The following is a 16,404-nucleotide window of genomic DNA, read 5'->3' as shown; positions in this document are numbered from 1 at the left end:
CTATAAATTCCCTTCCTGTGACAAGTGTTCCAGACTCTCGTTTTCCTTTATTGGGTCTGTGGGAAGGTTCTCACTTACTGTCTTCACCTGTGACAGCTTTTGAGACTCTAAACACTGGTGGAATAAAGTTATAAATGGGGATGATGTGATCTATCCCGGTATCCTTTCTATTCAGCTTCTTGGTCCAGTAGTCTATTCTAAAGGGGTCTGCTTCCTTGATAATGAGTCTCTTCTTTCTCATTTTGAGACCAGAGCAATAGCTGCTGGTTTGCTGTCTGCAAGGAAGCACCAGTATAGACTTGACTAATAGATGGTTGTGTTAAATTTGAGTGTGTGAATGAACCTTTTAGGAACAAATTGAGGACCTGCTGGGTAAATTAGTATCTAGGATTTCGTGGCCTGCATTTTAATTATTAGAGAGTACAGAGCAGTTAATTGATTGTTCTTAAATTTGTTATTCTAGCAGAACAAAAATCTGGAATAGAAACCTGCAAGTAGTTCTAGGTAATTACTGGTAAACAAACAAACAAAAAAAATCTTTGAGAGACTAGATGGATATTATTTTTGCAAAGATTCTTTCTTTTGAACTGTTTTCTGCAGATACTGTCTTAGGAAATAATTTTCAGCTTAAACATAGGCAGTGTGCTAATCTTAGTCAAGCAGTTTCTGATGAGGAAGGATTCTTGACAGTATGACATTTGTTTTGTGTTTGCATTGTGTCTCTTTCCTTCAGTGCTTTTACTGCAGAGCTATCCATTATTGACAAAAGTTTAAAATTTGCTCTGCTATTATAGGAAGTCACATGTGTCATATGCTGGGCACCTCAGCTGCCCAGAGATACGATGTCACTTGTTTCACTTGTGAAAGCTGTGGATTACAGTCCTGACATAGTTATTTTATTAATATGTGCCCTCGCAGTACTGAAAGATAAGTACAGAAATCTAGATACAGAGATCCTCACATGGAATATATATGTGCAGTTTCTGTAGGCTTTGCTTTTATGAATCCTTAAGAACATTTACATAATATAGCTGTTCTTAATATTTCAACACAGATTTAACTGTAAAGGTAAATATTTACTATGTCTCTAGAATCTGTTACATTTACATTAGATTGGCACCTTAGGTTGTAACTTCTTTTGGCTAACCATTATACAAGGGTATTGAGAAACATACTTTGCCAGCAATCTGAACATCAGCGTTTTGTGTTTTCTTACCTGACTTCCTAGCTTTTGACTTTGTCACTGTGTAGTTGCCAAATGGTTGCTTTGTACACATAATTTAGTTTTAACTAAAATTTAACTTTTTTAATTTATAACTTTAATATTAACATTACAGAAACTGAGGATTCTAAAGACCTTGTGTTATTACTGTATAGATTTCTGCTCAAACCTTTGTTACTGTAAAGGTGTTTGTATTTTTATACAGCTTTACTTCCATTTTCTTCCATCGTGTATCCCTTACAAGGCAAACATCCCCCTCAATCAAAGCTACGTAGTGGTATGCCATACAACTGTATTATTATTGACAGAATTCATCATTAGACTCCTTACACAATCCAGTATGGTCATTATAAGCTCCTGTATGAGTCATGAAGTGCACCTGCTCATGTCTGCTTTATGGGTCATCTTGAAAATCCTGTGTACATTTAATGGTATCACAATGAATTGACCAGAGTGAGAGCAATTCATGTTGATTCACAAGCAGTGTGGTAGATGATCTGGCTTCTTGCACAGTAAGGAGTTCTTTAGAAAGGAAATTAGCTCCTGCTGACGTGGCCTTTACCAACAAGGTACTATTGTGATGACAGTAGGAGATTTTAGGATTTACTGCTCACTGAAGGGAGGATTAAAAGTGTATAATGGGGCATCAGGTGAACTATCTGTCTTTGTTACTTTTTTGATTGAAACATCTTCGCAGGGCATGTCCAGTGGAGTAATGCTGCTTAGAACTAGAAATCACAGTAGATTTCTGAGCTTGAGAGTCATGAGACATAGCCGTCATGCAGTTCAGTGCAGTTGTGCTATTAAGAGGCGAGCGGACCCTGCTGGCAGGAAACACAGAGCCAGATATCCACAGACTGTGAACATTAGATCATAAATCTAGGAAGTTTTCCAATAAATTGACACTTGGGTCTTGATTTTGGCAGCCTGTTTTATTGACTAGTCACAGTAAATCAAGAGTAATGTCAATTTAGATTGGATGTGGATTGTGTTTCACATGGGCAGTTGAGGGGCATGCTTGGTTCCTGGGTCAGAAGCAGAAACAGGTTGAAAACACATGAAACTCATTTTGTAGCATTCAGTTATGACTATTAGTTATGTCAGTAATTGGATATAACTGCCAGATGAAAATTCAGGGTATCCTTCGAAACAGAAAGGATCTGAGATTGCATGCCTGAACAGATGTCATCAGTGTATGGGACAGGAGAGAGTTTCAGCCACATCAGCATCATGTGAGTTAGAGCTAGCATGTGTAAAAACCTGTTTGAACTATTGAGAAGTGCCAGTGATATGGGCAGTGCAAAACCAGACAGAAACAGTCATTCTCTTGGTTTCTGCAGAGGTGGTTGTGTAGAATTGCCTCAGATGTGAACAATCAGTCTAGGGAGTATGCTGGATTGCTTCAGCATTGTGTACTTCTCTGGCATTGCCTAGAAAATGCATCAGAGAACATAATATTAAATCAGATTTTTTTTTCTTAAATTTATTGGTAGCTGGTTTTGGTATGGCTTTGTGAGCAATGAACTTGACACTTTCAGAAATTTTGGTTTACTGTGCATCTTTGTGTTTGTTTGAGGAGTAGGTATGTCAATATATCATAGCAAATGGTGAACAGTAATATAGGGTGGTTTAACAGTTTTAACAGGAGAATGATTTTTCATTGATAACACGGTTTAACATATCTTTCACTATAAAAGTTAAAGTAGGCCATGCTTGTGTATAAGGATGAAGATGCTTAAGGAACTTGTGTGGAACATTTTCTAATCTGCAGTGATATTAACGTATCAAGTTTCAACATGAACACTTTGGGGCACTTTTCAACTGCACTTTTCTGGAAGGAGCTGTTGTCAGTTACCAAGAACAACCCTCTGTCCAGGAGGGGTTTTGCATTCTGAGTACATGACTTGCAGCTTGATTAGTGTGACTACAAATTAACTTCAGTTGGAAACCTCTAGTTTAATTTTTTTTTTTTTTTTAAATCAAGTCCAGATCTAATGTTACTACTTCTCAGCAGATGTGGCAGGCAGCATTCAGCAAATCTGTTAAAAGTGCACTTTTAATCAATGTAAATTGGAAGCAGTTGTATTTTTTTTTTTTTTTTTAGTATTGTCCATGAGGAGGAAATTCAGCAGAGTTGACAGTAAAGGGTGGTCATTTGTAGTGTTTCCAGTGTAGTTATTTAGACCAATTAATTGTCAAGGCTCTTCAGTGAAAGTAAATTAAGCCTATTAACTAATATCTGTCCAGGGAAAGTGATTGCACATCCTGAATATTTTATCCTGGTTGTTGTAACTGTTGCCATCAGTATTTGCTGGCAGGTTACTTTAACTTATTTTAAAAGGTGTTGCTAAGGAAATAACAACAGAAAAAAAAGCTATGAACAACTAGGATAAATGTGCTTGAGGAAAAATGGTGAGGAAATTTCCTTGTACACAAACAATACACAAACACTTAGCCTAGAACCAAAGACAGATCCTGATCTATGAGAAGGACTATTGCCATAGAAAAGCAGCAGCACATCTGGGTCCCAGAGGGAACAAGCATGAGGAGAATACAGCAAACAAATTATACTGGACACAGGACAGCATGTTTTTCCGACCCAGAGATGAACACAGATGCAGTAAAGCTGCTAAGGTATTATGGACAGCTGAACAGGTGAACATGCACATAAGCCTTTATATTTGGTTTATATATGAGGAACAGGTGCTGTATTGAACACATGCTAATGTTTGGACCTCCATTGGGCCTGTATATTCAGTAGGCATTGTCTGATTTTCATTAGGTTTTAATCTTCTAAATAATATCAGCTCCCAGTTTCTGAACTAGGTTTTTTTAGTATGACATGTTTTGGATGAGAACATTAGAGGGCAATTTGAACAAAAAAGGAAGAACAAGAGAACAACTGAAGTTGGGCTCATGGGGGATGAGGCCCTTAAACAGTAAACTATGAGAATAAAATCTGTTTATCAGAACAGATTTGGAAATCAGTTATACCTGTTGCAGGTGCTTCTGATATTGATGCAAGAAATGGAAAGGATTATGTTGGTTAAGACACTAATACAAGAATTGTGGATTCATTTTTCAATTAATCAGGATTTTTATCCATTATAACATGTATGGTTTTTAAACAAAAGCCCACAGGATTTTAAAGTAAATGTTTAATTAGTTTTCTTTGCTGATGTTTAACTAGCATTTCCTTTGAGTTTAATGACTGATTCCAAAATGAACAGTTGAATAGAAGGAAATAGATTTGGTAAGCATGATTAGAATATTCCTTTGATAGTCAAGAAATGAGCATATACATACAGAATGACAGAATTAAGAATCTGATTTCTGTATGTTTAATTTTTAAAAGAAGGGAAAATGGAAATGGAATTGTTATAATGCTGTCACTGACTTAGTCTCTTGCTCTGAAAGTACGTGTATTTGTTACACTAACTTTGCATGCGTCTTGGATTTGGCTGTGTACATATATTAGAGCAAGAAAACGTTTTTCTGGTGTTGTGTTTTACTGACAGCATCTTTTCTTCAGTACGTGTGTATGTGATAATTTTGATGGTCTTGAAGACTCACGAGGGTTGTGGAGTTTTTAAGTAATGAAATAGACGTAGTGAGACTCTTACAGTGAATAGACCAAAACTGAACACAAAACACTATACCCATAGAATCTGCTTCAAAGTTTTTGTATTACTTTTGAGGAAAGAATGGTGTAAAGTCAGTGGTGGAGTTAGTGCTTAAGATGGTAAATTTAGATTTAACAATAATTGTAGTCTTTGAAGTAAAAAGTGTTATGCATTTACTGAGATTTAATGTTTTGCTTTACATAGCTTCTGATATCCTTTAAAATACTTTTGAGGTTGCTAATTAACGAGGCCACAATATAATCACTTTAACAGCCTTTATACTCTTTCTGCTGTTACGCAGTGTATACATGCGAATCATTAGCACACCTTGTCCATTCATGTTCTTGCTGTTGATGATACCCTTGATCCACCCTTTGCTATATTAAAGGCTTTTCTGGTAAAGGGAAAAACAAAACACCCTTCCCCGCTTCCAGCAACTTCCTTGTGATGCTGTAACTTCTATCTTAAAGGATACTAGAATTGGCTTTTGGGGTACTTTCAGGCAAGGAAGAGTGGAGTTAGTTAGGTGCTTTTATTTACTTTCTGGATTTAATGGAATTCACTAGTTGCCTGTGAATACAGAAATATGGCTTCATTTCTTTTAGTCTTGTTTACTTTCTGTTTGTGGCATCTCCATTCAGTGCAATATTTTAGTTCAAATATTTATTTTGTTTCAGCTAATGCAGACATGCACCTTGTTAACCCTCTGACCTTTATGGTCTAGCTATAAAAAGTTTGCCAGAATTTCAAACAGCCTTTTATCTCTCACTGTAAATGCCAAAGATTTGCCAAAACCCAGAAGATTTTATACATTTACGAAACAAAATAAGCAGTATTCAAAAGTATTAAATAGGAGAAATTGACAGAAAACCCCAAATCCTAACCAGCTTACCTTTTTGGACAAAGTTTCTTATTTAGATCAGTTGTTAGTGTTTACTTTAAGTTGGGGTTGTGTTCAGCTCTTGAATCTTAGCAGGGAATTTGAAACTGTGTTAGTTCCCAAGAAGATCTTTGAACTTTTCAGAGAGGAAACAAAATGGGAGTTTTGTGCTTCTTTCAGTGAGTTGTGGTCCATCTTCTAACAACTTTGCAGCTGTTAATAATCTTCAATAAAAAGAATAATTAGGCAAATTTATCTACATTTTTCTGTTTCACACAATTTTAATGGGAGTACTTAGAGGTGAGTTAAGACTATGTATTTAAAAATGGTATATGTGAGAAATTTGCAAGGGAGGGCAGGAAAGGGTGTGTGTGTATTAGTGTGCGTATGGGTTAGATGTGAGTATTTTCTTTCTGTTCCCATTGTCAGCATTTCATTCCACAACTGTCTTCCTCTTAATGCTCTAAATATAACTTTATTTTTCCTGATCCCTACTTTCAGTTTCCAAGCACTTTCAAACAAGATTCAGTCATATAGCTTGTTCTCTTCACGTGTGCTTTGAGTTTCTTCTATTCTTATGTTGTTCTTCCCATCTATGCAAGCATTTTCTTGGAAATACTCTAAAGATGCTTCTTTTCCTTTGCATTCTCTTATTTGTTTCTTTTTTCTTTGTGTCTGTTGTCCATCCTTGTGCCTTAATCCCAAATCTATTAATCCCACTGTATTTTTTTCTTTCTTTTTCCTCTTACCATTTGAAACCTGTGAGAGGAAAATTCTGTGGGTCTTTTTGTGCCTCTTTCCTTCTTAAATGTCACTGTTGTCTTCTGTCACTTTCTGTCTTGCTGTTTCTACAAGGGTTGGGAGAATGCTCTACAAGTTGCTTAGCTTTTTGTGAGACAGCAAAGTCTGTGGATCTGGCCTTGTGACTGTTCCTGCTCGAAGCAGTTCCTCTCCCTCGCTCTCCAGAAAGTAGAGCCGTCTTCTATCTCAGTTAACTCTCACAAGCTACTGTTCCTAGCTTGCACTACTTGCTAATATCCTTACTTCAGGAGATGTCTTCAGATGAGAAGAAAACAAAGCCTCTGTTCACCATATCTGCGTTCTTGACAGTTCTGTGTTGTTTGGAGAAGGGTCAGACTTCCGGGATAGCAACTTTTCCTCTGCATAAAATACAGCTCTACACTCAAGTTTTTCCTTCTACAGGATAGGGTCATGTCTGGTCAGCTGTGCTGGCTCTGGCAAATGGAAAGGTCCTCACCATAGATAGGGCCCATGAGCTGGGCTGTTTTCTTGTAAATAATGTATATGTAATTTTCAAACATGTTTGATAATTTCCCAAGTGTTGTACAACAGCAAAGAGGAAAGTCACATTGCAAATTTGGGATAGGAAAAGAGTTTGAAATTTGAAATCTTGAATAGAATGGAATAGACTAAGAAATAAAATATCTGCACACTTTGAAATAAATTTATTAGGTGATATAACTAATTTGTATTTAAGATGCCAAATTTTGCACCTCTGCTGGGAATAAGAAAGGTAATTTGACAGTAACTTAAAAACAAAATGAGTGCAATTTAAAAAGATCATATTGGATAGAAATCTATATCAAAAAATCCTTATTTGTGCTCCTAGTAATTCAACAAAATTCTGTCCTACAAAATCTTATCCTATATCCTACAAAAATACCTTGTAAATGACTGTATCATTAGCTGCTGAATTGACTGCGTGAATTTCCCTCAGACTGAAGGGATGATTTCTGAGAGCTGCTGCTCTTACATTTGACAGCATGAAAGGATGATGGAAGTAGTTGCTCTTCTCAGGGCTGCCACAGTCATGACTCTTGCTTCTCTGATAACCTCCTGCTTACCAGGTTAAGCATGGATCTCCTTGCCAAATGGCAGCGGCCTTTGTGTCCTATTCCTGTTTTGTGGCATCATGTTCAGCAGATGACTGCTTTTGTCCATGCAGTTTTCTTCTCTGAGCACCAGCATGTTTCTGAGCCCTCCTGGCTCCCTGTTTTACCTGCTAATGGCAACCAAATGGCTCTGTGTGGCAGATTTAGAGGATTGATTTAATGGCTGTTGCTGCTGCTTCTGGGAGTGTGTGAAAGGGGAAGGAGGAGAGGAAAAGGGCGAAGGAGGGGGAGAGGTTGCTGCTTTGGACAGTAAAGCAGGGTGCTTTCTGGGAAGGCAGTTCCCCAAATCCTGTTCTACCCCTGTGGCTACTGAGATTGGATTACACTGTGGTACCCAAAGCAATGATACTAGATTTACAAAAGCTATGAAAAAAATGTAACACTTGCTTTGTTTTAATAAACACAGATCTTTGCTGTTTGGAGGTTTATGGACACTAGCAACTTTTACCTGGTTACCTCTGGTGGTTTTGGTGGTCTTGGTCATCTGCAGCTGTTTAGTTACAGCATCTCCAAGTTCCAGCTGATTTCCCCCCCCGCCAGGAAAACTGTCATTTACCAGGAGGTAAATGATAATGATTGCATTTATTTTGGCATTGCTGCTTTTCCGAGTAGGAGCTAGTTCTCCTGAAAAGATACACGGCACAACTCAAATAGTAGATGTGAAAGTGCTCTGCTGCTGATGTGATTCCCTCTGTGCTATCTTCATCAAACCAGTGCTTCCTTGTAGAAAGTCCTTGATTCTTTCTGGACTTCCTTCCGTTTTTTCGGGGGGTTTTTTTTAGTATGTTTTGATCTTTGGTTATTGTAATGAGTACCGTTTTTTCTCATGGACCTTATATTTGGATCTTGCTGGAAATAATGCAGCTAAATGTCATATCCCTTCCCTTGTCCCCACTAATATCCACAATCAATGACAATAAGATTCCTAAATTCACGTAAAAAAGTTACAGACCTTCTCGCAGCAGTAAAGAAAGAATAGGTGTTTAAAGTGTAAGTAAGAAAAAATATCCTAAATTGGCATTAATCACATTCCATGAGGAGAGTTTCTTATCCCTTGTTTTCTGATTTCCCACACACACCTTGTGGAGTTCTGAAGATGCAGTTCTTCAAAGATACAACTTTATGCACAAGACTTAGTTGGTTAATGATGTGTGTAAAGCTAACCATATAAAGGACATAAAGAGGACTGAGGGCTCATACTCTAATCTCCTCACAGCAGAGAACTTGGAATGTTATTGTTTTCAGATTGCTCATATCCCTTTAATGATTCTTTCTGGAGACAAGTATTAACTAGTGATTAGAAAAGGAGGTTGTTTTGTTGTTTTTTTTTTTTCCCCAAAGGAAGAAATAGCAATTAGTGACTGACCTCCACTTGCAATTTGGTGGGAGTTCAGATCCCTAGCATCTGTCCCATTGATGAGCTTTCCCAAAGCCAGTAAGCTGAATTTGATCTAAACATCCTAAATATGTTTCTCTAATGCAGCTGCAGGTTTAACATGTTCCTGCGTTACAGTTTCAGCAGCCACCTTAGTTTATCATATGTCCAAAAATAAGACTGAAAACCCAACCCCCTTGTTGGGTTATCCCTTGTTAGTATCAACAAATTTTTAGTCCAAATCTGTTGCATTTTGAGGCACATAGGCAGTGACTTAACTGGAAGTGGAGATAGACTGCTTTTTTGCCTTCTTTCTTAAACTTTTAATCCAGTGGGTGGAAAGACTCATCTGATGCTTAGTGTGGCTGGATTCAAGCTGAGGGAAATTAAGACTTTCCTACCCTCACGTTCCAGGTCTTTGTTTTTTCTTGCAGCCTTCGACATTTTCTCTTGGTGTCTCACAGCAGATAAAGTTACAATACCTGTCCCACTGAGGTCACTGCTTCTCACTTCCTTGTTGCTTCACAAACCAGTATTATTCACATGTAATGATCATCATTTTTAATCTAATGATCGTATTTTTAATGTCCAGATGTAACAAAACAAGCTAAATGATTTTAAAAACAATCCAAGTTTAGAGCTCCTAACATGCATGTCCAGAGTCTTGCATTCTTTGCTTCAAAGGGATTCTTTTTTTTTGCAAGGTTTCTTCCTTTTAGATATTTGTTTGACTTTAGTAATTATTTTTGTTCTTGTAAAATGCATTTATTTTGCTTTGCTATATAAAGCTAAATTTTATTGTTCCATTAAAACACACACTGTACTGAGAATTGAGAATGGATATTCTCTGTCCATTTTCTAAGACATATTGAAACTTGTACTTTGCGTATGTTGTTTTGTTTTCGCAATTGTTTCAAGGAAATGGTGGGTTTTTTTCTGAAGTTCACGTATGAATTAACACTTTACAAACATTTTTCATCACTGACAATTTCAGTTCCAGAACTGATATTAAATACTATACAGAAGTCAGTTTTGAAATGATCATGTTGTTCCCTTCTAATCCCGTATCTAAAATTTTCAGAAAGAAAAAGTTAATTTTTTTATTCATCAAAAAAAAAGAAAAAAGTTGGTGAATCTTGAAGTTCATTGTTTTCTCCCTTGTAATAAATTGTATGATTAGCAGTATTTCCTACAAATAAGAGGCAAAGGCAGCTGCAGCTGCTGAAAATTCAGCTGTGTAATGATGTCAGGCAGCCTTTAGTGAAGCCTATAGAAGAGCAGAAGAGGCTTTGAAGACATCAGTCTCGGAGATGTTTTTGGAACAAACTGTTCCAAAGCGGGTTTAATTATTATTTTTTTATAATAATTAACTTGGTCATCTAGCACAAATAACTGTATGTTTCTGTCTGAATACTAAAAATTGCGTTAGTGTATGCAGATGTGTGATACGACCTTTTTATTGTGAGTAGTAGTGACTTCAGTCTTGCATTTAAAAAAATAATAATTCCAAGACTGTAGTGGTTAACTTCCTTTCCCTTTCTTCTTCTCCCTACGCGCTCCCTTCAGAGTTTTGATATTTGTCATTAAGTAGCTAGACGTTGTTTCCCTTACCCAATAACAGTTGCTTAAATGTTAAGAAAAATGACCAAAATTGTAATTTTCTTTAAGTTGATATGAAAGATCAGATTAAGTAGAAATATGGATTTGTTGTAGGTATGTAGATGAAGCCTTTGTTCATGTCAAATATAAAAGCAGCATACATTTTCTGTTTGCCTAAGAGGAAAGGTGTGCAACTGCTGACTGAAATTATTTAGGCATTTAAATTACGTTCAGGTTCTTCTTAGGCACAGTTGCTGTGTTCTAGTAGCAGGTTACTGGTTTTGTTATTTTGGAAAAAATGAACTAATCGTATTTTACTGTACAGGATATGAGTAATAACAAAAATTAAATTTTTGGAAACATTTTGCCGGTTCCAGCTTTGCAGTTGGGGACTCTATATAAACCTCTGGAGCCAGATGTTCACCACTATATTCTTTCAATCACTCTGAGGTGTTGATTTTAAAAGAATAAGTTGCTGTTCCTAAAGTCTACAAACCAAAAATATTTCATAGCAGGCCTGTGAACTTACATGGATTGGTTATATTGGTGCCTATGCATGGGGTATAATAAGGACCAATTCATGTTTTCATTCAAAAACAGCGAAGAAAACTATTTTCTTTAACGGTACGCCAGATTTATCCAAATATTTCAGCAAGTCTGTATTACAGTTTGTCATCAAACTGGGTACAACCAAAGTGTATTTAAAAATCATTTAATTAGGACAGATTCATTTTCACTCCATGCCACTACACAGCAAGACTTGCTTGTTCATATTTCCTTAAATTTATTCTGGAACTTGTCCAAGTTTGGCTTTAATGAGTAGCCTATCCTGCTAGTTACATTAGGATTTATTTTCCTCTAGAGAAGAGTGTTTGAATTGGTAGTTTTTTAACCTGTTCAGTTAAATGAACATATGTTCAGAACTGCATCTTAACTCTTGAGTGTAAAGATTTGAGAAATAATTATTTCTATTGTTGTTACAGTTTTAAAGTGCAGTTTAAATAGTGGTTTTAGACTCCAACCATGTGCCATAACTGTTTTAATATGGTGATGAGTTTTGATATGAAGTCACATTCAGTTGCTTAATACAAATTTAATGATACAATATAGAAACACAGATCTGACTTGGTTTACTGAAAAAATTATTTGTACTTGTATTTTCACTTATTGCTTGAATATATCTCTTGGGTCATAAAACTTGGTTAAATATAGCTCAGTACCTTATTAATGATGGATTTTCTGTATTAACAGGTGCAGTTTGGTAGCAAACTTGTATTTTAAGTTGTTTTAAATGCATTATTTGTGTTTCAAAACTATTATAATAAATCCTGAATTATAAATGTACTTTCATCACTAGCCAGGTCTAGTTAAAATTTCCTTTAAGCAACATTTGCTGCACACATGGTACAATACTTCCCCCCGCCTTGATTTTTTTTTTCCTGTAAAAAAGGTTTTATTTTCTTCAACTTCCCATTCTTCCAAAGTTATCTGAAAAGGACCAGTAGACTTTATTCCAATGGGATTGTTAAAGTACAGTAAGCATAGAATTTGCATATTGTTAAAAAAAAAAATTCATACGCTGTTATTACACATAAGGGAGTATTTTATGTGAAACTTTTAAGTTTTAAATTTAGCATAGTTCAGTACAGTAGCTGTAATATGTATTAAATGAATAGTCAAACTTTTAAAGCAAAATCTTTTCCACTGTCATATTATATGCTGTGATTGTCACAGCTCTCCACAGACCCCCCCTGAAGTACATTAATTTGTTAATACAAATGTGTTATTTTAGATGGAATTATTGTGGAGTCATGTTCTTCCTGAATTTTGCTGAAAAAGGTTTTCTACCTCCTTTCTTCCTTACCAATTTTACATTAGGGAACCCATCTTTTGAAATATTCAGACACTTTTTCCTGAAATATTTAGTTTTAATCCTGCAAAATAACATTCAGAAATAAGAGGGAAAAGTAGAAAATATAATTTATCTGAAAGGATAACAAAAGGGAAAAGAACAGAAAGGAAAAATGTTACAGTTACATGGCTGTCACCAGAAAAGGCAGGTAGGAGATGCTTAGTTCCCCCAAGCAGGGCAAATGTAATTTTTCTTGTTCTAACTCACTCTTTGGTGTCAGTGACTGCTATAAAAAAAAAACAACAAGGCTATTATAAGATCTCTTCTGAAAAAGCCTCTAATGAGTTTTGATTTTCCTAGCAACAGGGGCTGTACCGATCCAAAATATGGTAGTTCCAAACTTCAAAGACTGATAGTTTCATTCAAACAGTAGACTGCTTTTTTTTTTTTCGTTCTGAAGGAAATTTCTGCTACCAGACACAAGGCTGAGTTCTCCCATATAAACATGAAATGTTTTTCCTTCATCTGTGTTTTTTCTGCAAATGACATTTGAAGCTGGCAGCACAGTTGTGTCATTAGCTTCAAATGAGTTGCAACTCAGAGGCAGTCTTGTTGCTGGTTTCCTCTCCCTTCTTCTCAACGTTTCTGAGACAGGTAATCCTGATTCCAAGCTTTGAGGTTGAAAAACCTTGGTCTAAAGAATACTGATTGCTATTACAGAAGGCTACAACATCTGTTTTTGTTTGTTCTTTGTCCTCCATCTGTATTTACGTCCATTTTCTGAGAATCTTTCATGAGTATCTTCTTCCATAGGAATGAATTTTTCTTTTATTCCCTTGTTTTTCTTTTTAGTGAGGAGCAATGGAATTGGCTTTTGTGGATGGGCTTTATGTATGAAACTTTGATCTATGGTGTAGACATCCACAGCTGAGATAATTATCTTAATCTCCCTTTATAGGCAGTGTGCAGAAATAGTGACTTGCAGAAAGCAGTTCATTTAATCCTCAGACCTAGAGTGAATGGATCTCTGTTAGGTATATAAGTTCTGTTTTCGTTCCTTTTACCTTAAAAGGGCCTATACAGCCATCTTACATATGGATGTTTGTTTATACTGTAGGTGTCTAACACTTGATGAGACTAATCCCTCTTGTTCCAGCGAAAATGGTTTTCAGTTAGCTGTTTCCTGGTATTGACAAGAAACTGAGGGAGGAGATCTGTTTGTGACTTAAGGTGAATGCTTGTATGTGCAAGTCCAAGTTCAAAGTGATGACATGACCTTTGGCTGTACCACCATGTCAACGTGGTAGTTGATACATGTCTTGTGATGTTCAGAATGCTTGTTTCCAAACCATGTTTCATGTCACACAGGCCTTATCTGTAGCTAATGGGCCAAAGGTGTTTGCAGCAGAATATTGTGCTACTCTGCTTCTTCATCTAGTTGATAATGATCATGGGTCTGAGAAGTGATGATGTGCTTTTTTCTTCACAGTTTTCTTGGTAAAGGGCCACTCTCCCATTCAGGTGCAGAAGTGCAAGGAAGTCTACTTCTTATTGCCAGAATTTTGTGTCACTTCACGCTACTACAGGTTTTAGAGTTTGAGCATCAGAATGGCCTGTTTCTGAATTCATGGAGCCTCCTGCAGAGTCTCTACTTGCTAGTGTGATCTCATGTATGTTAGGTCATACGGCTGCAAGCATTTTCTTGTGGAGCCAGATAGGAGACGCAGTATATTGTGACTGCTTGTGACAGTTCCTTGGAAGGTTTTGGTTTTGCTGATCTAAAGAGCCATTTGGTGTCTGCAACGGAATGTCTTTACACTTTCAGCCCCTCGAACATTTTGGTAAAGGATGCTTTTTTCCTGGGTTAAGGGATTGTGTGAGCAGCTTCAGCAGCTTTCCCTCATTTAAGGTTCTGATTCCCAATGGAACATTAGCCTGATATTGTTAATTTTCTTGTGGCTTTAGGCTTGTCCCTAAAATCTTCTAATGGACGAGATTCCCCAGAATGAAAATGAGCTGATCTGTGCATCAGTAATTATATTTTGGGGACACTAGAGAAAATAATGCTAAATAGCACAAAAAGTACATTTCAGTGGTGGAGCAGGAGGTGATTAGGGCAAGAATAATAATGTTGTAAATACGCTGCAGGAAAACGCTGCAGGAAAAGGCTCCAAACTGAGAATATTAAAGAACCTTTGCAGTTTTTCTTGAATGTAGCAAATCAATCTGTTGCTTAATTTCAGGTAAGAGTGTACATATTAGGAAGAAAAAGTAACTTACTGATTTTGGTATAGTTGTGGTAGAGCCTTCTTGTTGATAGTGGACTTTATTGTCACAGAAGAATTTATTTGCAAACAGAATGTCCTGTACCTTGCACTACTCTTCCAATGCCTGTCCCCACCTGTTTCTCCTCCCCAGTTATAAGGTAAAAGGCATTGAAAAATACTAGAATCAGTTAATGAGCTCTGTGTCAGCCAAATATGGAATACAAGGAGAAATATGGAATGTGGGTCTTTTTGTTTGTATTTTGTTGTATAGATATTGTCTGTATGGTTTTTTTGATCACTGGAGACATATCTCACTTAGTGATTCACTGTAAGCTTTTAAATAAAAATTTTCCAGAAAATTCAATTTTTTAAGAGTTCTGTGTTTTCAGTAACTGCACAATTTTATAAGTAGCTCTTATTATGGTGGGAACACTTGAAATTGCTTTTATTAAATATTTTAAAACCAAGAGATAATTAGATGAAAATATATGATTTTTTTCGTCTCATGTTTTAGAGGGAGATATAAAGTTAAATCATGTAACAGAAGTCCTATTTAGGGTGAATTTCAGTCTAAAGAGAATTGGCTCTTACAAGAAGAAATTTAACAGGCACACAGCTCCAACCTTACAAACTAACTGCTTATAGTCTGGTATTCTGTGACTAAGTTTTTAAATTGTTATTTTTATGCACCAAAGTAATGATTTTCCTTTTTTTTTTTTTTTTTTTCCTCTCAATATTTTAAACAGGATCAAGCGAGCTCATGTCCCACTGACAGAATGCATATTTGAGCTTCCTAATTTGACAGTTCAAGCAACTAGAGCTCAAACCCTTCTGCTTCAAACTATTTATCAGAGCTGGTGTCATCCTGCTGGAAATGTCAGTTCGGTGGTGGTAAATGAAGCTTTACTGAATGAGGTTTTCCAAACTTCAGGTAAATATGTGATGCTTTTGGTTAAGTATTTATTATGGTACAGAGCACTGCTAGTGAATGTGCATACAACTATATCCTTTAAATCCATGTTTTTACTTATAGTAGTTAACAGACAGAATGTTTTTTCTGTGTACATGGGTATTTATAGCTTATGGTTAAAATCCAGGATGTAAGCTAAGCCACCAAGCTTCACTCCTTGGCACCAATTTCTGGATGCATTTAATTTTCCCATACAGGATAAATTTTCCATGCTTCCCTCATCTGAAACATCCACCCTTGCTACCTTATATGGTGCAATGTTGTAACTTAAGATCATTCAGAGGTGAAGCTGTTGGAAGAAATAAAAAATACTGGCTTATTAAGGGCTTTATTAATCAGTGGCATACATAGAATTCTTTTTAAAGGTCTGCAGATGTTTCTCATCCCGTTTCATAAATAAATGTTACTTAACTGTTGTGAAATTGCTGGAGATATGCAAGTCTCAGTGATGATGATATAAATAATGGAATTGGTTACCTGTCATCCTTTTGCAAAACACCCGTGGATTTTGGGAGTAAATTAAGGATTTTGACCAGCTTACACAGGAGACCACATTCTTCAAGTGCATAAAGAAGATGATAATATATTTTTTTTCTTTATGTTTCTATGCAGGCTAGAATAATTTAGACCCACTATTGTTTAGACACACTATTGTTTACCTGTTGTGAATAAACACATAACAAGAATAATTGAGATCTTTTGG

At 36.2% G+C, this 16,404-nt stretch overlaps 1 protein-coding gene across 5 annotated transcripts in view; it reads left to right on the top strand.

The window, feature by feature from the left end:
- The window catches only part of VPS13B (vacuolar protein sorting 13 homolog B), a 497,028-nt gene that overhangs the window by 99,243 nt on the left and 381,381 nt on the right, over window positions 1–16,404 (top strand). For all 5 annotated transcript variants that reach the window (XM_076329345.1, XM_076329347.1, XM_076329346.1 and 2 more), the window contains exon 17: window positions 15,478–15,662. In XM_076329345.1, the coding sequence (XP_076185460.1) occupies window positions 15,478–15,662 (185 nt within the window). The remainder of the gene's footprint in view (window positions 1–15,477; window positions 15,663–16,404) is intronic.

Source organism: Aptenodytes patagonicus, chromosome 2 (genome assembly GCF_965638725.1).
Source record: "Aptenodytes patagonicus chromosome 2, bAptPat1.pri.cur, whole genome shotgun sequence".
Lineage (NCBI taxonomy): Eukaryota > Metazoa > Chordata > Aves > Sphenisciformes > Spheniscidae > Aptenodytes > Aptenodytes patagonicus.
Note: the sequence above shows the minus strand (reverse complement) of the source record. Positions and strands in the feature narration are given on the sequence as shown.